The sequence below is a fragment of the Gopherus evgoodei genome, chromosome 1, assembly GCF_007399415.2.
Source record: "Gopherus evgoodei ecotype Sinaloan lineage chromosome 1, rGopEvg1_v1.p, whole genome shotgun sequence".
Lineage (NCBI taxonomy): Eukaryota > Metazoa > Chordata > Testudines > Testudinidae > Gopherus > Gopherus evgoodei.
The window spans coordinates 207537055-207560377 of NC_044322.1; the positions used below are offsets into that span (position 1 = coordinate 207537055).

The 23323-nt window shown below is 45.7% G+C and overlaps 1 protein-coding gene across 7 annotated transcripts in view; it reads right to left on the bottom strand.

The window, feature by feature from the left end:
- The window catches only part of LSAMP (limbic system associated membrane protein), a 1474250-nt gene that overhangs the window by 493592 nt on the left and 957335 nt on the right, over nt 1-23323 (bottom strand). For 5 of the 7 annotated variants that reach the window (XM_030533410.1, XM_030533393.1, XM_030533387.1 and 2 more), the window contains one exon: nt 3142-3220. In XM_030533410.1, the coding sequence (XP_030389270.1) occupies nt 3142-3220 (79 nt within the window). Of the gene's footprint in view, nt 1-3141; nt 3757-23323 lie in introns of those variants that run through there. The other 2 variants (XM_030533379.1, XM_030533402.1) reach the window with 2 other exon arrangements.

The window sequence follows — 23323 nt, forward strand, 5'->3', positions numbered from 1 at the left end:
TTAGGATTTTACTGTGGGGCTACGTTAATATGCTACTTTACACCGCTGGATATATCCATAGCCATTTCTAGCAAAGAGCTCAGCTCAGTGCTTCGTGTTATAAATCATATGCTAATTCTAACTGTAATCCAAATAGCTTTTACTTTTCTTTTTTCCAGATAGCATAGAACATAAACTTTGTTTTGATGCCATGTTAGCGTTCTGCTTGAGGGGCTTTATCATAAGCATTGCTGCAAATGCAGGATATCAATAACATATCTGAAGGCCAAAAACAGAGTTTGAGTAAACTGCTTATATTACAGGATCACACATACAACACTGTAACTACTGCTGGAAATGTGATTGTAGCTGCTCTTTTGATGCACATATAACTTTCAGAAGTCAACTGCCCTTTGGGCTGAAATTTCCAATATCCATTATCACACCAAAATTGAGTATTTTTTTAAACATTTGGTCAAATTGGAAACTGTCCATTTATTCAGAAGTTGGATCAAATTTTATATTTTTCAGCAATAAATCAAAATCAGGTTTTTTTTTCTTGTGTGCTTGGAAACACTCAAGAATAGTTAGCTAGATTTTGCAGGCAGAGAGGTCCTGATCCTCCAAGCAACTGAGCATCTTCTGGGAGGTGCTTAGGAGTCTAATCTCTCTGTGAAGTCACTGGGAGTCAAGGACACACAGTACTGCCTCAGTGGTACTTGGGAATCAGCTTTTGAGACTGGTGTAAATTGGGAGTACTTCTGGTGACCTGACTGGACATCTCTGCTGTAACTGAGCATAATTCACCCAATTTGTGTTCCACTGGTGACATGATGGGCATTAAAAAAATGACTAAGGGTTAAGTTCACCCCTGTGCAGGGGGCCAGCACAAGGTTTGGGTAACTCTTCCACTCTTGCTATCATTGATGGAGCTGCACCAGAAAGAGTATCACAGTGAGAGCATTTAAAATTAATGGCAGTGCAGACAAGGCCGTGGGCATACAAGCAATGGAAGGCTCTCTTGAAATGAGACCCTTCATGCAGAATTGGGGAGGAGACAGTAGGGGGAAACCAACAAATAGGTCCTTGCTGTAATGCTGTGAGGATGAAATTTCATCCCAGATCACAGAGACTTAAGGTCAATGGAAAGGACGTTTTTCACCATCCCAGCCCCAAGTGGCAGCCCTGGCTCCTAACCAGTCAAGTTTTCCCCATTTCCTCTCAGGCAAGAAGTGAAACGACATAAGAAAGGTGGTAGTAAGCCATACCTAGTAGAACTGTTTGTCATAAGGAACCAACACCACACAGCCTGTCATATCTCTTTAAAGAGCCTAGGAAGACTGGCTGAGGAAGCGAATGCATGTATGCTGTCCACAATTACTTCTGACAGAGATCCACCAATCCAGGAACATCATCTTGCTTGGGGCAAGTAATAAGGCTAGGAGATGCAGAGCTTGTGTGAGCGTGTAACTCACTGCACATCTGGCTCACGCAGCTGGATCACTTTTAGTGTCTGGTACAACACTGGCAACTCTCTTCACATGCCTGAGACGCTCTCATACATATCCTTATTCTGATCACACTGATAAACCCTCACACATGGCAGTTACAAATACCACCTCAATGCTACACACATTTAATGCCGCTGCAAATGCAGTTTTAATACAAAGCATCTCGATAAACTCCAGGGCTGCAGGGTTAAGTGAGAAATAGAAATTCAATGACCGGGGTGCTCAAGTGAGCTTAATAGCTTGGTTGCTGCCATATGTTCTGAGCACATCCAACAAACACTGTCCCCTGCTGCTCATCGAAAGTGGTGAGCCGTGGAATAAACCTGCATTTAAAAACTGCAGCATATAACTAGGGTGGGGAGGCCTGCTGAAAAGGGTTAATGAAATATACGAATCCCCACAGAGTGGAAGGAGGGGAGAGGACTCTGGAGTCAGATGCAGCACTCATTGTTAGGTGTTTTCCATGTCAAGTCTAAAGCCTTCCATCATGAACGCAAGGCGGATGAATTACTTTGCAAATCCTATTACTCCATGTGGATAGATCTTACATGCAAGTTAACAAGTCTGGAGAGCCAGGGAATGAAATCTACTGAAAGGATATTCCAGGATCAAAACAACCCAACACACAAGCAATGAGAGAAGGAAGGAACGAACATACACATACACCTCCCTATTTCCTAACATCTTCCCTACACACATACTCCTCCATCACTAAAGGGAGAGATGCAGGGCACAGCAGATCATGTAGCAGGACATTTAGTGACATCTAGCAGTATTTATTTCAGAGGAAGAGAAAGAAAACTTTGCTGCTGCAGTTAGCTTTGCTAGGGAATTGCTCTCTAGACGCTCCAGGGTTTGTGCACTATCAGCTACTCATACATGCACACACACACTTACAGTTCGTCCAGTAGGGGAAGTTGCAGTAGGTAAGTTGGGTAAACATAGAATTTGAAAAGGAGTGTGTGGGAGATAGTTTATTTTATTTTAGTTATGTAGGACATTGGTTTGTTCAAAGCCCAGATAGCCTGGGAATGACCCTTACAAAGCCTCCACAGGGAGCAGTTAATCTTAGCTCTGCACAATACTAGAAAATCATCCTTCCCATGCAACAATACCCCCATGAGAACCATTAGTACATGTATATACAGTATAGATGCATTTCCTTGGCTATGAAGGGAAGTCATTACAGTGACCAGAGACATAACTCAGACGGATCTCAGAGTTGTTACTCTCTTTACTTCGCCAACCCTTAAAATGAGACGCCCCAATGTATTAAACAAATAAAAGTCATACCTTCCAAAAGGATCTCATATCAGAGTTCTGGCAACACAGTGGATAAAGTTTTGCATAGGAGTAAAATGGAGTATCGAGAGAGCAGTTGAACATCTGGCAAGCACAGCTGGACCCCTTTCAATTTATCCATTGATACTGTGGGGCCAGTGAAACACACATGTGCATGAGCACATTTTCCTTTTCCCAGTAAAATCCTTCTTTTCCAGAGGGTGGGATGAGGGGTAATTTCAGAAGCTTTTGGGTGACATTAAGGTACAGAAATACACATGCACACAGCCCCAATTCTAGCAGCAATCACTACTGCAGTTCAGGGAGTAAAACAACACACACACAAGAAAAAGTTGGCAAAATGCCCTACCTGAGGATGGCCGTATCCCCCTGCCTCACGGTGATGTTATCGGTGCCTCGGGTAAAATCCAAGCTGCGGACTGGCAGCCCTGTAGGGAGAAGGCAAAGCAATCTCAGTAGGACCAAAGGTAATTGTTTCCGATCAGGCTGAGCCCTTCCTCCCATGGCTGGGCTGCTTGAGTTTCAATGTATGTACTTCTCTCCTTCTGCACGTGTATATGGCTAGATAGAGAGCAGTATGTGAAAACACAGTAAAAATAATGTGCAACTCTGTCTCTGCCGGAGAACCCCAGGAAGAGATGATTTTGCAGTCTCTCTTAGCTGCCACTTTCTCTCGGTCCTTTCAGTCTCGTGCTGGCTTAGCTAAAATAAAAATTCTCCAAAAAGTCTGAGCAAAAAACTCCAACAAAAAAGAAGTGTGGGGGATGCTTGGGGAGGAGATCAAAATGAAGCAAGAGGGGAAAAAATACAGATGTAAAAAATAATTAAGCCTGTCTGGAGTGACGGTTAAAAAAGGAAAATGAAAAAAGAGTCCTGTGTGCTTCCCCTCCGTGTGCAGATGCTCCTGCTCCTGTGAGTGGCTGTGCAGTCTCTGAGCACTGAGCTCCCTTCCTAACCCACTTTCCCAGGCAGAGTGAGGCAAGGAGGGGGAGGGAGGGAGCCTTACTAGTGAAACAGAAGCTCAGCACTACAGTAGGAGCACGGGGGGGGGGGGGGTTGTGAAGCCTTGAACAGCAGCATCTCCTGTCTTCCTCACCCTGTGCAACCCACCCGCCGCTTCCCCTCTCCCAACCGGGCACACACACCCCACCCCCCACCTCTTCGCACAACTGCCCCCTTCAGCAGAAGCCAGCCCTGATCAAAGCCTGATGCTCCTTTAGGTTGTCACGACAACAGCTCCATCTGAGGCCTGGCCGATTCCTTCAGAAGAGGGACTTGGGAACTTAGAAAGAGACCTAAGTTAGGGAGATATGGGACTGGGCAGGAGTAGGGGACAGAGGGGGCTGGAAAAAAGGGGGATGAGAAAGGGATAAAGGGGAAAAGGGAAGAAGAGGAGATTGGAAAGGAAAGATGAGAGGGAGAGTGGAGGGCATTGGGAAAAGGAGGATGGGGAGGAGGCTGGAGAAGTATGTATAAAGAGAAGGAAGACAGGAAGGATGGGGAGGGGAGATGAGAGAGACAAGGAGGATGAGAAAAGGAGCAGGGAGAAGTGGGAAAGGGGAGATGAGAGGAAGAAAGGAGTCTGGAACAGAGGGATGAGAGAGGAAGAGGGCAGGGAGTCTGAAAAAGGGGAAGAAAAACAGGGAGCTGAAAAAGGAAGACAGAGTGAGAGAGAGATGCTGGAAAGGGGGCAGGGAGGAAAGGAAGGGAGAGATACAGGGAATATTAAGAAGAAGGCTAGAAAGAGGGAGAAAGAACTTGGCAGCGTGGCCTGAAATCAGAAGCTAGTTGATTTAAAGAGGAACATTCTTGGCAACTGACTTTTCAGGCTAAATCTTGCTTTTTCCCTCTTGCTCTTTCCTGCACCAGATAAACAGTTCCCCCACACTCTGGCCTTTGAGGGATAAATGGGAGACAATGCTCATATTGAGTTGTCCGCAGTGTGAATACTCAGTCTGTCCTCCCCGAATGTCAGCACTGGCAGCTGAGCCCTGATCCCTGCAGCAGCTTTGTCGACCTGGGGAACACTCCCTTAGCTCACATACTATCACCATCACAAGAGACGGGAGATTAAATTAATGGAGAGGAATAGCTGTATGTTTTACTGCTGATGCCTTCCTTCCTCCCTGCACAGAGGAGGAGGGATGGAAAGAGCTGCTCCTAGGGATGGCTGGCCAGTTACAGCTGCACATGTAACACGCTCAGGGGCTAATGCACTGGGGCTAGGGGCAGCAGCAATGAAGGGTGAAGATAGAAAGGGTGACAAGAGAAGAGCAGGTAACCAAAGGGTCTGAAGAGCAGCCTGGCTGTTAGTTGCTGCCCCATGCAGTCCCATTGCCAAGGGAGGGGCAGTATTTGGCCCCCTGTATGTTTTCTATTCCCAAGAGTCAGATTTCTGGAGAGTTACAGAGAACAAGGGAGACCCAAAGTGTGTGTGGGGGGGTGTCAACAGCCCCTTGTCCCCTTTGTGCTGAAGGTTTCCTATGAGTATTTAAACAATCTCCATGTGTGCTGGAGACCAGGCCTAACTTTCCCAGCACTAGGAAATAAGGGTCTGGGCCCCTCACAGCGGATACAGCTTCGACAGCAGCAGCAGCAGCAGCAGCAGCAGCAAAGACTAGCTCTTTGTAGTCAAGCAAGGAGATGAAAGAGACTGAGAATTCCTCTGGGGGAACTTGAGGGCAATGGGACCAACAAGGGGAAGTTACCAGAAACCAAAGGGTTAAGCCAACACAATGAGAACTAATGCTCTCAAGCTGCTGCAGCAAGGGGCTGGTTCTGCCAGGGCACTGCTGAGAGAAGGCCTAGACCACTGGGGTTTCATCAAACCTCACCCTAGTCCTGAAAAAGACCCGATGGTGCTGAAAAAGAATTCCCCAGAAAGCTTCAATTCAGAGGCTCCTATTCCCAAGGCACTGCTGCGAGGAAGCTCACGCTGCTGGTGTCCAAGCTGGCATGAGCATAGCACTGCCGAGAGGAAGCTTACCCAGCTGGCATTGACCTGGGCATGGCTGTGAGGATGCTTACTGTTGTGGTGAGAGTTGGCACAGTAATGAAGTTGACTATAGTGGAATTCATCGCTTCATGCCAAACAGACAGAAGTGTGATATACAACCTTATTTTTACAGGGTCTCCCATATGCATTTCATTTATATTTAAGAAGTGCTATTGTATGTCAGGTAAATGCCAGTGGAGTAAGGAAAACATATTTGCCGAAGATTAACAATTATGCAACGTGAGGAGCATCTGCCACACAATGCTAAAGCTCACTGAATATTTCTTTTTCTCTAAGTATTTACCTAGACGAAAATATCTATCCCATTAAATCTAAATTCAATGTTTAGTGAAATATATTTAGGGTGTACTTCATGGAGAGTGGCATCAATTCGGTTTATAGAGAAAATGATGGAGGGGGCATCAGTAAGAGCAAACAAAATAAATCATTCCCAGGATTCATATGACACCCCAAATCCCCATACAATTAAAAATTGAGGAGAGAGAGCCCCCCACCAGGGACAAAGAGAGAATCAAGACCATCCAGAAAGTTCTGATCATCTCAGGAACTCAGAGTGAAAGTCAAATCCCCTTGCAACCCCCAACTTCCCCCAGAAGATGGAACTGCATGGGCAATAATGGAGGAGGGCTGCAGGGAGAGACCAGTTCCCCCAAGATGAAACTGCAAGGGAAAGAGTGACTGGGAACTTTCATCTTCCCATGTATTTATATAGTACCTAGCACAAGCATCCCAGTCCTGACTGAGGCCTCTGGGCAGTACCATCGTGTAACTATTTAATAATCATCATAATAAAATGCGGACTGTGGAAGAAATTCACTCCAGGGTCTCAAACTCTGAAACATGTAATCCCTCAAGGCTAGTCAATTTTATTTATTATGATAGGTAAATGGATGCAAGAGAGAGGGACAGAAACAACCAAACAACCTGGAACCATACATAAAATCTCAGGGAGTGCCTCGCAATTAAAATATATCACAGTCCTTTTGTTTTCCCAGTAGAAATGCTCTCTGGACCCATCTCCCCCTGCTGGAAGCAGATAAAGAAACAGTACAAAATCTTGAGGGAAATTTCATGCAGAGACAATCAGAGCATGGACACCACAAATCTGCTTAGCATATTTTAAAACTATTTCCTAGCACTTGGTGCAGGATTCACAATCCCAGACTCCAAAATTCTGTTAACTTACAGTACAGGTATGGCACAGGCGGGGCAGGGCCAGCTTCTCTCACACTACAGCTAATGCCTCTCAACAGTGATCTGGTGGGACCATTGCTTAGCGCTGGTCAGCACTACAAAGTTAGGTCAATGTAAGCCTCCTTGCACCAATCTAGTTGTGTGGGTATCTACACTTAAATTTGCCTGTCACTGATATAAGTGCCCCGTTACAGCGATGCAGTAACACCACCTCCATGAGTGAAGTTGATCCATGGTCAATGTACTGAGGTCAACGCAGTGTGAGTGTAGACATTGCATTACTTATAGTAATCCCAGCAGTCCCAGCATCTGTCCCACAATGCCCCACACTGACAGTTGTGGTCACAACTGTGAACTTCATTGCCCAGGGGTCATATAGATCAGAAAGCCCCTGTCCTTTTTAAAGTCCCATACATTTCTGAAATGCCTTTTCCTGATTGTCCAGCTTGGCGAGCACACCTAGCAGCTCTCCATTGATGCATATAAATGCCCTGCTAACCGTGCCAATTGTGCTGTGGCCAGGAGTAGAAAGGAGATATTGCATCTCCTTGGTCTGTGGGGGAAGAGGCTGAGCAAGCAGAGTTACATATCAGCCACCGAAATGTGGACATCTATGAGGATGGAGGAGAAGGGGTACAACAGAGACCAGCAGTGGCACGTGGAAGCAAAGGAACTGCAGCAGGCGTATCAGAAAACTGGGGAGGCGATGAGTCAAGCTGGTGCTAAGCTGCACACCTGCCACTTTTACAAAGAACTGCTTACTTGGCAGAATCCCCACCATCATCCTGCAAACCACTGTGGATACTTCTGAGGAGCCCGAGTTACAGGCTCTGGCATGAACAGCGAGGATGAGAAGCACGTGGAGGATGACAAGGAGGAAGATGAGAGACATGTGACTGGGGAGTCCAGTTATACTGCAGGTCAGGACCTGTTTGAGATGCCATAGCAGTCTAATCAGTCGAGCATGGGTGAGCCTGATGCAGGGAAAGGATCCTTGTGTAACTCTGTACATTTATTTCCCATTATAGTAATGGCGCCCCCAATTTAACAGGACATGGCTTTCGACTTTTCATTGGTTTATTTGTGCTAGAAGAGGTAGCGGTACAATAAACAGAGGTACAGTTGTTATCTGCTTTTCATTGTCCTGTCAGGGGGTGGGGGCATATGGCATGCAGAGCAATTTGTTTATGCACACAGGCATGTCCTTTGAACTCTCTTGAAAAATCTGAATGAAACTTCCATGGAGGTACTGTGCAATCCTCTCCCGAAGGTTTCTAGGGATGGCAGTCTTATTTCTTCCTCTGTGGTAGGACACATTCCCACACTACCCTGTGATAAGTTTGGCAGGGACTATTGCAGTCACAGGCTAGTAGCATACAGGCCTGGGCAGCTTTTGGACTCTAGTAGCAGCTGTGCTCTCTGTGCCTTTGTTACCTTCAGAAGTGAGGTAGATGGAAAACGGTCCCAGTATTCAGTGCCATTGCCCTATACTCATAGTTTTATGCAACCAAGAAATTCTCTCCTCATTTCCCTCATACCTGGTGAGCCACACTTACCATGATTGGTGCTGTGAGTGGTGCCCTGCACAAGCACACCAAAGCAGACGTGTCAGTGAGCATGTCTTAATGCTTTCGGGGAGCAAGGGAAGGGAGTTCTTAACCTTAACTGTCACTCTCCATTGTGACTACACTGACTATGGCACATGTTTAATCTGCAGCAGCTGCCATTGCAGTCTTCAAGTGTTCCTCCTCCACACCTGTGGAATGCCTCAGCCAGATAAAGAGGAGAAAGAAGAGGACTCGGGCTGACATATTGAGAGCGCTAGCCCAGAGTGAGCGCAAGGGGCCTGCAGGACAGACACTGCAGATGGCCTGGAGCAGGAAAGAGCTAACAGGAGAAAGGCCCAGGAGTCCCAGCAGAAAAGGGAGAGGGAGGTGCACCGGGACATAATGGGGCTTCTCTGGGAGCAAACAGCAGACTGATGTTACAGAGTCTTGTGGGCCTACATGTTCATCAATCCAGGTTCATCTCCCTTTACAGTCCACGCAGAACTCCAGTCTAGGGCCTCTCTATATCACTCCCTCACCATTTCATGTGGTATCATTACCCCTATTATTCCACCCCACAGGATATTAAGGACAACTAGAGCATCACATGCAGCAACTATGGCTTTCACAGGTCAGTGTATGTGTAGGTAAAATAGATATGAATGTTCTTTCCCCAATTAAGTTCTGTTCCATTAATTTATTAAGTTTTTAATGAATTTGCTTTTAAATTGCTCAGATTTTTTTTGCCCTGGTTTTGTTACTGAATAAAATTCTATTATTTAGAAAATAATTCATCTTTATTAGTGCACAGCATATGCTGCCGAGTGCCTACCAGTTCTGAAAGCACCCACTTATTACTGTACAGTGTGAGAATTCACAGGATCAGTGACAAAATGCAATAACCATAAAATGTACAACAAGCTCTGCGAACTTAACAGGTGCATTGACAGCGTTATATTAATAAATGTGCACTGACCACCACATAATTCCTAACAGGCCCCAAAATAGCAGGGCCAGGAAGAGCACAGTCCACCACAATACATTCCTGTGGCTCGCTGTTAAAGTGCTCTTTCAAAGCCTCCCTGAGCTGTATAGCTCTGCTTTGAGCTCTTCTAATAGACCTTGTGTCTAGATAGTCAAACTCAGCAGAAAGCCGCTCCAACCCAGCAGCACATTTTCCCCTCTTTGCTTCACAGATATTATGCAGGACACAGCAGGCAGCTATAACCATTAGGATATTTTTTCCCCACGGAGATCCAACCTGGTAAATAAACAATGTTGGCAACACTTTAATCTACCAAGAACACATTCAACTGTCATCCTGCACCTGCCGCACTGGTAGCTGAGTTGTTCCTAGGTGCCGTCCAGGTGGCCAGTGTACGGCTTTATGAGCAATGGGTCGGCTGGGTCACCCATGATGACTACTGGCATTTCAAGATCGCCAATGATAATATGCCACTCGGGAAAGAAAGTGCCTGTTTGTAGCTTTCTGAACAGTTCGTTGTTCTTAAAAATGCAAGTGTCATGCACCTTCCCTGATCAGCCATTAGTGATGTCAGTAAAACATCCCTGGTGATCCACTGACACTTGCATTACCATAGAAAAGTTGTCCTTTCTGTTGATGTACTCTGTGGCAAGGTGATCTGGGGCCAAAATAGGGAGATGTGCTCTGTCTATTGCTCCACCACAGTTCAGGAACCCCACTGCTGCAAATCCATCCACTATGCCCTGCACATTGCTGAAGGTCACAGTCCTGCGTAGAAGGAGATGATTAATGGCCCTGCATTCTTGCATGACAATGGCTCCCACAGCGGATTTTCCAACTCCAAAATGATTTCCCACAGACCAGCAGCAATCCAGCACTGCAAGTTTCCACAGTGCAATCATCACTCACTTCCTCACTGTCAGCGCAGCTTCAAATTGGCTGTCCCTATGCTGAAGGGATGGGGTGAACTCAGTCCATAGATCCACGAATGTGGCCTTGCAGTTTCAAAAGTTCTACAGCCACTATTGATCATCCCATGCCTGCATTATGATGGGATCCCAACAGTCAGTGCTCCTTTCTCGAGCCCAGAAGTGACACACCACCACCTACAGCTGCTCTGTAAACACTACCAACAACCTTGAGTTGTTTCTTCCTGTGTCCCCCAGTAATTCGTTCTCCAAGAAATCGTCATGTCCTCCGGTGCCATGGTTCTTCCTGCACCTCTGCAAATACTGGAGGATTTAGATCCTGTGTTTGCCATGACAATGGTGCAAAGTTGTGCAGGCTCCATGCTTCTGTCAGAGATGGTGGACAGCGAAGAGGACTGTGTGGGTTCATGGGATTTTTTAAAAAGGCGCAAAACTTATGGAATATAGATGACATTATGGGATGGAGATGCTTGCATGCTGGGAAGTTGACCCTTTCCTTCAGTCATCCCTAGATGACATATTTATGCCCCACCATGCATTGCCAAAACTTCCCAAAAGACACCACATTGGATGGTGGCTCATTGCACACTGGGAAACCTTCCCATGGTGCACCACACTCTGCACTGATACAAGCACTCCTTGTGTGTATGTGCAGTGCTGACACAAGGATCCAAGTATGCAAGTGCATATGTGATATATTTACTGTGGCAGCTTTATGCTGACATAACTTGTGTCAACCAAAGTTTATAGTGTAGACATGGCCTTACAGTGCTAAAGTACCATGCTGACGGGCACTGAAGAGTTATCTGAGATACAGCATGATAGGGTTTGGCAAGAAGAGTGAAAGAGAGAAAGAAACAGACAAGTTCAGTGTCCATAGATATTCAGAGGCTGATCTTTTGAAATGCTGGAGTGCCCTTAACTTTCACTGTAATCAGTGAAAGTTGAAAGCATTCACTAATTAACATGCACGGATATATGTTTTGCCTTTGGTCTGTCTATTGACATTGCTAACAAGGCAACTAACTAGAACCAGTTGTGATGGTAGTTTGTATGATGTGGACAACTGCCCCCTCGGAACTGAAGGGACACCCAACAACTCACTCCACACATTCTCCCAAACAGCCAAGGAATGGCCACTTGTAAAATGTGACTTTTAGTCATTGTTAAGCTAGATCACATATTAAAGAGATATTATAAAGGGGAGAGAGATCAGTTGTTCTCCCAGTCCACTGTAGGTAGGACAAAAAGTAATGGGCATAATTTATAGCAAGGAAGATTTATGTTAAATATTAGAAAGACTTTCTAACTATAAGAATAGTTAAGTTCTGGAATTGGCTTCCCAGGGAGGCTGTGGAATCCCCATCACTGGAGGTTTTTAAGAACAGATTAGACAACCACCTGTCAGGGATGATCTAGGTTCTGGTTCTGCCCCAAAACAAAGCCTGGACTTGATGACCTCTCGAAGGTCCCTTCCAGCCCTATGATTCTATGATGTCCAAGTATCCCAGGATCTTTTCTTCAGCACATCTGCAATGACCAAATTGTTTGATGTGTTTATAATTATAAAATGTTTGTTCAAGATGCAACAGGACATAAAGTAGAACGTGCTCTGTGTTTACAAGGAAGAAGCAGTCCACTGGAATGAATGTTCAATATGGTGAACAGAGTTTGGAGTGAATAGAAAAGTCAAATGAATGTAGTAGAATCAAACCTGTTCTATTCCCCAAAGCAAGTGCTCATGAGACTTACTCAGAGTTCCATGATACTCATTCAGAGCACTAAGTTACTGGAACTGTACTGTGAGAAATGTGCACATGTCAGCAGTTGAGTCAGCAGCTGGCAGTAATGACACCAGCACATTTTTTTATTAAGAAAGTATACTTATGATTATTTGACAACCCTAAAAAATGTTACAAACAAAAGTTATCTCATTTTTTTTATTCTGAAAATATGGCCACCTTAGGCCTAAGTCATACACAGGGCCACACATGGCAATGCACCGGGCTGAGATTCCTCTTAAGTGAAGTAAGCCCTTAAACCAGGCACAAGAGCTTAAACACCTAACAACATTCATTGATAGGTCACGATTCCGGAAGCACACAGATACATGCAATACCTCTTTCTAAACCTGGGCATTCAGCCATAACAGAATATTCTACTGTGAAACAGCTATTGCCAACTTTTAGCTATTTGTAATTTTCTTAATATGTAGTCCATGTTTCCCAGCTGGTCATGGTTGTACTTGTCAGTGTGCATGATTTATAGGCCATGTGCCACATTCTCAACTGGTCTAAACTGAAGTGGAACTATTGAGGTCAATGGAAATTTATAAGAGATGAGGACCTGGCCCCAGATTTCAAACTGCAGCTGTCCTTGAACTGTGTATGTAGGGGGGGAGGAAATGCCTCGATCATTTTTTGAAAATGGAAAAAATATGTTCAAATGGATGAAGAGATTTTGTTTGGATTTCTCAGAAAATTTCACCTTTGGCTGAAGACCAAACCTGGGGAGGGGATGGAGAGAGGGGAGGTGCAGAAAGGCAGCCCCCAAAGATTTTTTTTCCAGAAAGTTATGAGTGTGTGGAATTATGGGATTAGCGCTGATACTGATTTGTGACATTCATTATTTGATCACTACCAGCACCGCTCTTTGTAGGACCACAAAGCCTGTGGCTACAAGTCCCTCCCATTTCAGAAGAACTAGAAACAAAGGAAAAAATCTCGATTTGCAATGAAAACAAAAGTAAGCAACCAGCTTTGAAAATGTAACAAAAGTGTTGAAAGCGTGCCACTGATTCTTCCTAAAGATCTCTGATTATTCACAATTCTCTGAAAGCCATCCACGGCTAGCCTTTGGGGCCTGTTACAAACAAAATCCTAGGCCCTTTGATTTTTTCAGAAGTCCTCAAATTACTTCACAACAGTAGGAGGCAGTGCTGCTCAGTCTACCACTGATGAAACTACAGATACCACAAGCTCCATTATGGCTGGTTGCCAGAGGCTGAGCCAGCACAACAATTTGCCACAAGGAGGGGCAGTTAACAGCCTGAAAGTGAGGATGAAATATGAACTAAATAAGGGCCTAATCCAGAGGTGGGGAAACTACGGCCCACGGGAACCTCCTGCCTGGCTCTTGAGCTCCTGGCTGGGGAGGCTAGCCCCTGGCCCCTCCCCTACTGTCCCCCATCCCCCACGGCCTCAGTGCGCTGTGCCACCAGCGTTCTGGTCTGCTGCCCCTGCCAGGCAGCATGATGGTGTGGCTGGCTCTGGCATGGAAAGGGGGCGGGTGTCCCGGGGAGCAGTCAGAGGACACGGAGCAGGGGTGGTTGGATGGGGTGGAGATTCAGGGGGAAGTCAGGGAACAGGGGTGGGGGTTGGATAGGCGTGGGAGTCCCAGGAGGCTTGTCAGGGGGCGGGGCAGTCAGGAAGCACGGGGCTTGGCTAGGGGTGGGGTCCCTGGGGGATGGTTAGGGGCAGGGGGTCCCGGGAGATGATGGTCAGGGGACAAGGAGTCGTGGGGGGGTTGGATGGGGATCTGAAGGGGGAAGTCGGAGGTGGGAAGTGGGAGGGGGTGGAGAAGCGGTGGGAGCCAGGCTGTTTGCAGAGGCACAGTCTTCCCTACCCAGCCCTCCATACAGTTATGCAACCCCCTCGGGTCAAAAAGTTTGCCCACCCCTGGTCTAATCCCTGATCTGACACTTTTTATGTGGACTTACTTGGGTGCCTGAAGTTAAGCAAGTAAATCCAGAGTGATCAAGTGCCCACAGTTCCCACTGATACTAATGGAGCGGTGAATGCTCAGCGCCTCTGAAAAATTTAGAGGCGAAATCCTGATGCCATGGCACTCAATGGTAAACCTACTGATTTCAGGGGGGGGGAGGATTTCACCCTCAGTGCTTAACTAACTACCTAAATTTATACGTGCAAGTATGACAGTGTCTGCCTTGTCCTCTCTGTACTTCCTCTTGCACATCCGTAAAAATGGACACATTTACTTACATCAAATGTGTTTTGAGGAAATTAAGTATTTCATGTTTGCAAAGTGCTACATAAGGCTTTGTCTATATGGAGAGTTAGAGCAGACGTTGGTGTAAATCTATAGCACTGTAGCCTGACACACACTAGCTGGAGTGCGCACCCTGCTACTGAGTACTAAACGTCCTCTAGTACACTTTGAGCTACTGCTGTGTCAAACTGTAGATTTACATCCCAGTTTGTCGCACGATAACTCCCCACATAGACATGCCCTAAGTCCCCAAATTTACCAGCTGCACACAAAATCCTCCACCCAGCTCTCACCCTAAGCCCCATCTGACTTGGGCCAATGCTCTCTCCAAAATATTTCACTATATCTTGGCAAATGGGCACCGACACCAGCACAAATGGGCACCACTGCTGTAGAAAGAGGCTGGTGAGACAGTGCCTAATCCCCCCGCACCTCCCCAACATATGCACATGGAAAGATGATCCAGTGGTTAGGAAGCTCACCTGGAGACCAGGGTTCAATTCCCAGCTGTGCTCCAAACTACCCGTGGGACCTCAGGAGAGTCATTTACCCCCTCTGTGAATTAGTTCTCCATCTGTAAAATGGGGATAATAGCACAGTCCTACCCATTATGTTGTGAGGGTCAATACATCACAGATTGTGGAGGTGCACAGACAATATGGTAAGTGGGGGGGTATATAAGACACATTAGTTAGTTCGGTTGGTGGCTTACATCAAAGAATACTCATTCACACTCCTCAGGGAGTTCGGTGGCTTGCCACATATAGTGTTTAGAACTAGACAAATATTTTCCAATGGAACAATTTTCCATTGGAAAATGCTGATTTGATGGAATCAAAGCAATCTGTGGGAATGTATTAATTCCATCAAACAGTTTGACAGAAACTACGCAGGCCCTCTGACTCCCTGTGTAACTGCTTCCCAGGGCTGCCCTACTCCCTACCCAGCAGCCAGACAGGGGAGTCTTGTGGCACAGAGAGGCAGTGGTCCAGGGAGGCAGGTACCTGGAAGCAGCCAAAAAAAATTCCGTTTCAATTTGCCTGAAATTGAATTTTTCAGAATGTTTCTTCTGGTAAAAAAAATCAAGTTTTTTACTTATCATCCTGATTTGGGATGAATTCCTCCCCCCCAAGATCTAAATTTTTCACTGGGGAAATGTCATCATTTAGCTAGCTCTGATATTGGACAGGAGACCTTTATAGTGAAGAGGTAGCAAAAATCCCTTGCTTTGCAGTCCTCCCATAATTGCTACACCTAGCTCCGATGAGGCGCACTCAACGAAATACTAATGGACAACAATAATCATTCTGACACTGATGCTTATGAATACCTTTCTGAAATGATACAAGCTACACATTCATCACCGCTAGAAAATTAATTTGGTTGGGAAGAATAGACTGCAGCTGTCTGTTGTACTGCACATTTTCATGTCCATTATGGGGGTTCCCACATAGCTTTATGAAACTTAAACTGAGATCGACGAGGAGTCAGGAAAGACTCTCAGGATTTGTGATGCTGTCAGAAGAACGTGAACTGTCAGAAAGCCTGAACTAAAACAGTGTGATAGATAAATTTGTACACAAAAATGTTGGGAAGGTCCCTCTGAAACTGTGGCCTGCCTGAATTTGAATTGCTGCAAATGCTCAACAATAGTTTCACAGTTTGGGCCTGTATTTATATTAAAAATAAAGTGAATATACTTATGAATAGATGTTCAAGGTGAAAAACCAGGACACCTGTTCTGTGGATGAGGGCTCAGAGATTACTGTTTTAGCAGGGTTCAGGGAGGTCAGTGAACAGAAAGGTTTGGCTGCTGGAGACTGAGGCAAGGACAGGAGTAACAGCTGTCGACTCCTTATTGTTATATTTTGTATGCTTTTGTCTTCCTTTTCTTTCCCCACACCCTTCTCCCCTGCTCCTTTCTCCACTCTTCTCCCCTTGCTTGTTCCTATTCCCATCGCCTCTCTAGTTCTCTTCCGCATATCTCCCCCTCACTCTTTCTGCCACACTTATTCAATCTGTCACATTCATAACTTCACAGGTTTGAAGACCAGCAGGAATCATTCTGATCACCTCGTCTGACCTTCTGCATAACACAGGCCATAGTACTTCACCCAGTGATTCCTGCAACAAGCCCTGCACTTGCAGGTGAACTACAGTATATTTTGTAGAAAGACATCTGGTCTTGATTTTAATACTTCAAGCGATTGAGAATCCACCATGTCCCTAATTGGAATGGTTAATTACCCTTAATGTTAAAAATGTGTGCTTAATTTATCTAGTTTTCCACTTCCAGCCATTGGACCTCCTTATGCCTTTGTCTGCTGGATTAAAAGGACCCTCTACTATCAGAAATTTTGTCCTCATATAGGTTCTCACTCCTTTTGAGCAGTGTTAGCGCTTCCATTTAGGTAACCTAGGCTGTCGCCTAGGGCGCCAGGATTTGGGAGGGCAGCAGACTGCTCTGGTGGACCTTCTGCAGGCACGCCTGCAGCAGGTCCACCGGAGCCGCGGGATTAGCGGATAGTCCGTAGGAACGCCTGCGGGAGGTCTACTGGAGCTGCGGGACCGGTGAGCCAGCCCTGCGCCTAGGGCCCCAAAAACCCTGGCGCCACTCCTGCTTTTGAGTCCAATTTTTCTCCTTTTTGTTCCCACCCGCAACACCTTGCCACATCCTGGTGCTCACGTGCAGGGCAGTGGAGAGGAACAGAAGTATGGATGGTAAACCCCTAAGCTGGGTTGTAGGGGTGGTGCAGTTCAACTGCTGCAAGGCACCCCCGACCCACAGCAAGGCCCAGTCCCAGGGCGCATCTATGCACAAGAGTTGGTCCTGTTTAACTAAAACTGGTTTTAAAATTGATCTAATTAAACCAGAGCAAATTCATGAGCGGACACACTTACGTCAGTTTACAATTGGCTTTTATCCATTTAGCTGAAGTAGGTTGAAGCTTTGTGCTGCATCCACACTTGCTGCAGTGTTGCTGCCATGCTGCTCTCTGGGTACACATCCCACAGTTTTTGGCACAGTCCCTAGAGCAGTGGCTGATGAAACACTTCACACAGCCTCCCGCGAGAGCTGCTGGTAGAGGATGCTCTCTGGGAGGTTTCATAAGTGTCAGCGGTAACTTTATGTGACCAGCATTGGGGGGGGGGCGGTCTTTGAGGTGCATATCTGCTCACCCAGCTAACAACACAGAAGACAACAAAGGAAATGGGGAAAGGAAGAAAAGGCTAAGACGAAAATATATGGTGGGATTTTGTTCCTGGCTGACACCACGTAAGGTCTCCTATAGGATAGTATTGTGGAGCTCAACATGAAACTGAGACCAGTGTTCAAATCAAAATCCCCACCTGGGAGCCTTTCCTCATCATGTCAGCAGCGTACAAAGCAAGAGCCAATGCCACCAGGAAGCACCTATTTCCAGAGGCACCTTTTTGCTCACATTTATCCAGTAAATATTTAGATAAGCGGAGCCAGGGAATTGCTATTGAAATTGATTTGACTCTTCAAGTGCCTAAGTAAACTCTCCCTCCTTCTCTCCTTTCCCCTCTTGCCTCCTTCCCTGGTGGAAAGTACAACAAGAAGCATGTGGGTCAATCTGCATTCCACAAGAGCACTTAACGAGGGCCTTTTAAATTTTAAACAGCCCTTTCTACATTCAGGAAGAACATGGATGCATGAAACCTTGTCAAGAAAACCTCTCACTAATGGAATATGCTAAAATTACAAACAGTCCTCTCTTCCTGTCATTACTCAGCAAGCAAATAAACCCAGGCATTCAGAAGTCAAGCTGGGCAAACTATTAGTAGCCAACAACATCTTCCTCACAGATAACCCCCTCTTGATATTCGCAAATCATCCATTTTTACAAATGTGGTCATTGTTTGAAATCTTTTAATGAATATATATATAAAAAGGTTCATATTTTGCTTGCAAACCATTAGCCACAATTATGGTGTTGAGGTTTCACTAGTTGTACTGAGTCGAATGATATAGTTTCTGTTCCTTGACTGTATAACTGACACTTCTGTAAGCAGGACCAGAATGTCAATAAATAGTAAGAATACGTGTGTAAACATGTTTGCACAAGTATTCACATTACTGCATGAAAAGACACATGCACAAGTATTTATGATGTTGCTAGTACAAATGATTAAACACACACATTGTGCCAGTAGTGCTACCACTACCAAAGAGAACACCCATACTTGGGACAAACTGGCTTTCCACAAACAGTCTCATAGAAGAAAAAATCAGTCATTCACAAAAAGAAAATGGAGGAGATTTCAAAGAGAGAAAAAATAAAATTTCAAGTTTCTGCTGCAATGCACATTTGCAAATACATTTTTTCAGCTGTCACACAGCTTTATAAAGAAATAACAGACCTAGAATGTCCCCTGTTGCTCTCACATAGTGCCCAATCTGCTGCTAGGGTATGTGGTACCTACTACTGGGCAGATGTTTGGTCAGTGGTGTGAGTGGAGCCCCTGTGCTGGGGTAGATGAGCCTGTTTGATTGTGGGAAGTCCTGCACTGCATCTAAACCATACTGCAATCAGAGACAGTGGTGAGTGGCAAAGTTTGTATGTGGTTCTGGACTCTTCCCAAGTTCAGAAGTTCTAGTGGGAATGGAAGGGATTGAATTGAGTACTCTGGTTACAGCTCATCCCAGATGATAAGACTGACATAGCTATACAATAGATGAAGCTCAACATGGCAGGAATCCTAGTGCATATGAGAAACAGTGTGTTACAACTGAGATCTTTAGACTCAGGCGATGGATTATCCTTACAGGAAAAAGCCAACACACTTTGACTGCACATGGCACAAACCCTCCCCACATCACTTAACATGGCAGCGTTGCAGTGCAATGTGCCAGTTTTACAGCCCCTCAAGAAGAGACAAGCTCACCTCTGTGAACATCTCCCATTTGATACAATGATACTGTGTGTATGTGAACTGAGATCTGTATTTATGGTATAATAAAGTGGTGAGATGATTCAGCAGAAAAAAATACAGTTGCAGTCTACAGGGTTCTTTCTTCATGGGATGTTCATAAACAAGATAGGAAAGTAACTAAACACAGGCAGAAAAGGAAAGAGAAAACTGCCCCAGCTTGGGGGTGAACCTTGCTCTAGGTACCCAGCCTCCCCAAAGGCATCCTCACCATCATCCTCTCAAAGCAGCCTACTTTTATAGCCCTGCCCCTGAGCGTTTATGCCAGGGGAGGGGAAAATAGGACTGGACTTCATCATTTGATCATTGAGGAACAGTCCCTGCACCTTGTCAAAGGTGTGTGCAATCCATCACAAGACATGGATGTCACTGATATTGGTCTGAATGGACACATGGATCCTTAGTTTCATACCTGAGAGCTTTTCTGAGATGAAATTGAGAATTATTATCTCTGGGTCCCATAATATCTTTTCATAAACCTGCCATGTGTTTGGGCAGATGTATGGGGAGATAGATGGGTTTAAAAGTACAGGAAGATTGATATCTTAAGTGGTTAGAGTTCAATTATGAAGTTAACGAAGCTGTAACAGCAAATCCAATCAGGATTTGCATGCTACACAGCTTTGTCTGACTCCTTTAATCCAGCAGGCAAGAACAGCCCATCCTACCAGGGTACAGTTCCTAAAATTAATAGTTTCCACCTCCCTTGACCATTGTTCCACCATGTGACATGATGCCACATGATCCAACATGATGATGCAGAGAGGTTCTGCTGACCCATCCAGCAACCAGTGCAGGTGAAGCTCATTAGCTCCAACTGAGGAGGGTAAAAATTGGAGAGTTCATAAGACTTGGGAGAGGCTAAGGTTTAAGACAAGAGGCCTTTCCAAGAGAATCCTGTACAAAGACAACTCAAGAACAGAGATGGTCAAAATTTTTTTAATTTTGAAGTTTCAATGAAAACCGGAAAGAAAAAAAATAAAACATTTTTTCCATGAACTCCCCCTCCTTGCTCTTTTTGACCATATACAGAGATGGTCTACATTTTTTTTCAAATTTCAATAGACATTTTCATCAAGATTTAGAACTCAGAGATCAACTGGAAACCAAAATGTTTTCTGACCATATCTTCTCAAAATAGAGGAATCCCAGCCCTAAATTTATATTCTTAAGAAGAAAGGAAAACCCCAGGTAGGCAGGGCCGGCACTTCCATTTCAGCAACTTAGGCAGTCGCCTAGGGCGCTAGGATTTGTGGGGGTGGCATTTTGCCACCCTCGGCAGCAATTCGGCGGCAATTCGGTGGCAATTCGGCAGCAGGGGGTCCTTCCACACTCCGGGTCTTTGGTGGCAATTGTGTGGCGGGTCCTTCACTCGTTCCGGGACCCGCCGCCAAAGTGCCCCGAAGACCGGGAGCTGCGGAAGGACCCCCCTACTGCAGAATTGCCACCAACAACCAGGAGCGTGGAAGTACCCCCGCCTAGGGGCGCCAAAAACCCTGGCGCCGCTCCTGCACCCAGGCGGCTTTGGGAGAAGCAAAGACTCCAATGAATGTAACTGTCAGACTCAAACACACTCCGAACAAAGGTGACTCCAGATGCCATCCCGGCAGGGTCAGCGTTACCATTTAGGCAGACTAGGTGGTTGCCTAGGACGCCAAGATTTGGGGGCGCCAAAAAGCGGTGCCCCCCAATTTTTTTTTAAGCATTTCAGCTGCCGCTGAGGGAGAGGGAGTCTGACCTGCCGCCGACAGCCCAGGGCTTCCCCTGGGTCAGTGCGCTGCCGGCAACCCGGGGGTTCCACTGCGCAGTCGCTGCTTCACTTCTCCCACCTTCCAGGCTTGCAGCGCCAATCAGCTGTTTGGCGCCGCAAGCCTGGGAGGAGAATTAGAGCAAGACAGCATGCTTGGGGAGGAAGTGGAGCAGAGGTGAGCTGGGGTGGGGAGGTACTGCAGGGCTCCCTGGGCCAGGGGGTGGGGAGCTGCCATGGGGGCAGGGGGCACACCTCAGGGCAGGGGGGGGCGGGAAGCTGCTGCAGGGCTGGGGGGGCGCAAGGTGGAAGTTTCGCCTAGGGTGAGAAACTTCCTTGCACCGGCCCTGCAGGTAGTGACTGAGTTTTGGACATTAACCCATATGTATGTTATTCTGAGACTGAGGTAAGGACCTTGTGCACACAGGCCTTGACTAGACTAGGATTTGGAGGGTGTTAACACATGTTCATAGCTTTGGTTTAGATAGGCAGTGTGACTCATATATATTAAACTGGTTGAATTATAGCCCAGTCTCCCACCCCCTAAATACACCCCTGTCCAGTTTAACATATGTTGAATGCACATTGCAACCCAATATAGCTTATACTAGTTCCTTGAACAAAAAAACAAAAAGGACCTTTTTGCTGGTATAACTGTGTCCAGACTAGGGCTTTTGCTGGTATATACATTTCATTTAAAAAAAGAAATCACACCCCTAACTGGCACTGATATTCCTGCAAAAGTTTCTAGTGGAGACCTGCTATAGGCGGTCATAAATGCTAATACTTTAATGCTACCTGGCAGCCCTTCATGGCATAGGCACAATGGACCCTGCTCTTCTTGCTTCTCTCTTGCTGCTCCCCTGAATCCAGCTCACCGATGAGGGAGCAGTATCCTTCCTATTTCCCTTTTCCCCCATTAGCGGAGACCAGTCTACCTGTGGCATATGCACCAAGCCCCAAAATTCTAGATTCTCCAAGGGATCACGGGGGAAAAGAGATATCAGACACAGAATGTGTCTGCTCTAGAATAAGATCTTGATTCATCTAAAGACATAAGAAACTGTCTTGGGGGCGGGGGTTGAGGGAGCAGACTATCCTTGTGTTATTTGTATGTACAGTCACTTCCACTATAGATATAACAAATCATAAGAATCATGGTTTTAAACCCAACCTTTTGGTTTTGTGTTAATTAAATCTATTATTCCTACACAGCAAGTTAGGACTGCTTTAGCATGACAGATGTTTACCTAAAATGTACTACAAAAAATATAGTTAAGGTTTTGTATTTCAGGTGAGACTTTTGTTGCTGCTTTTCAAATTTTAAGCCTCCTCTTGTATTTACAATCCAAACTTTTCAACATTGTGCTGGCGCATGAGAAGTAGATTGTGAAACAGACCAAGCTCTTGTCATCGACCAAATGGAAAACATGAACAAAGAGTCAGAATACAGAAAAGCAAATAAGGTTTCTAAACTTCTGTGTTTTAATAATCTAACACTCATAATCTAATTAGCAAGACCGGGGAACAAATAGGTTAAAAAATAGGTTAAATATTATAGCAGTGTCCTTTAAGGAAGACCAATCTCCTGGTGACAATTTTAATGAGTCAGTCTGCATTTCTCGCATTCATGGTGTCAGGTTACCAACATACAGACAGACGAAGCTCACTCTGTGATAGAGGGTGAGATAACAATGTCTAGTTGTGTGAGCACCTTATGTAAATGCTCTCTCTTCAGAAGCAGAATCCAATTATGAAGCATTCTGCACAGCTTCATTGTAGCCATATTAATCTGACAGGCAGGAATAGCCCACATCAGACAGCTCCAGTTCCCTAGCTGAACTGTCCACCCAGGCAGCCTCTCCTCAGATGTCTACCTCTTCTTCCCTTTAAGGCAATGGTGGGCAACCTGCGACCCATCAGGATAATCCACTGGCAAGCCGCCAGACAGTTTGTTTACATTGACTGTCCACAGGCATGGCCGCCCGCAGCTCCTAGTGGCCGGAAACAAACTGTCTCACAGCCCACCAGTGGATTACCCTGATGGGCCATGTGCGGCCCGCAGGTTGTCCACCACTGCTCTAACGTAGAACTATATGAAAACCTACCAGCTGATTGATAAAGTACGATCCTTACTCAAAATTTACTC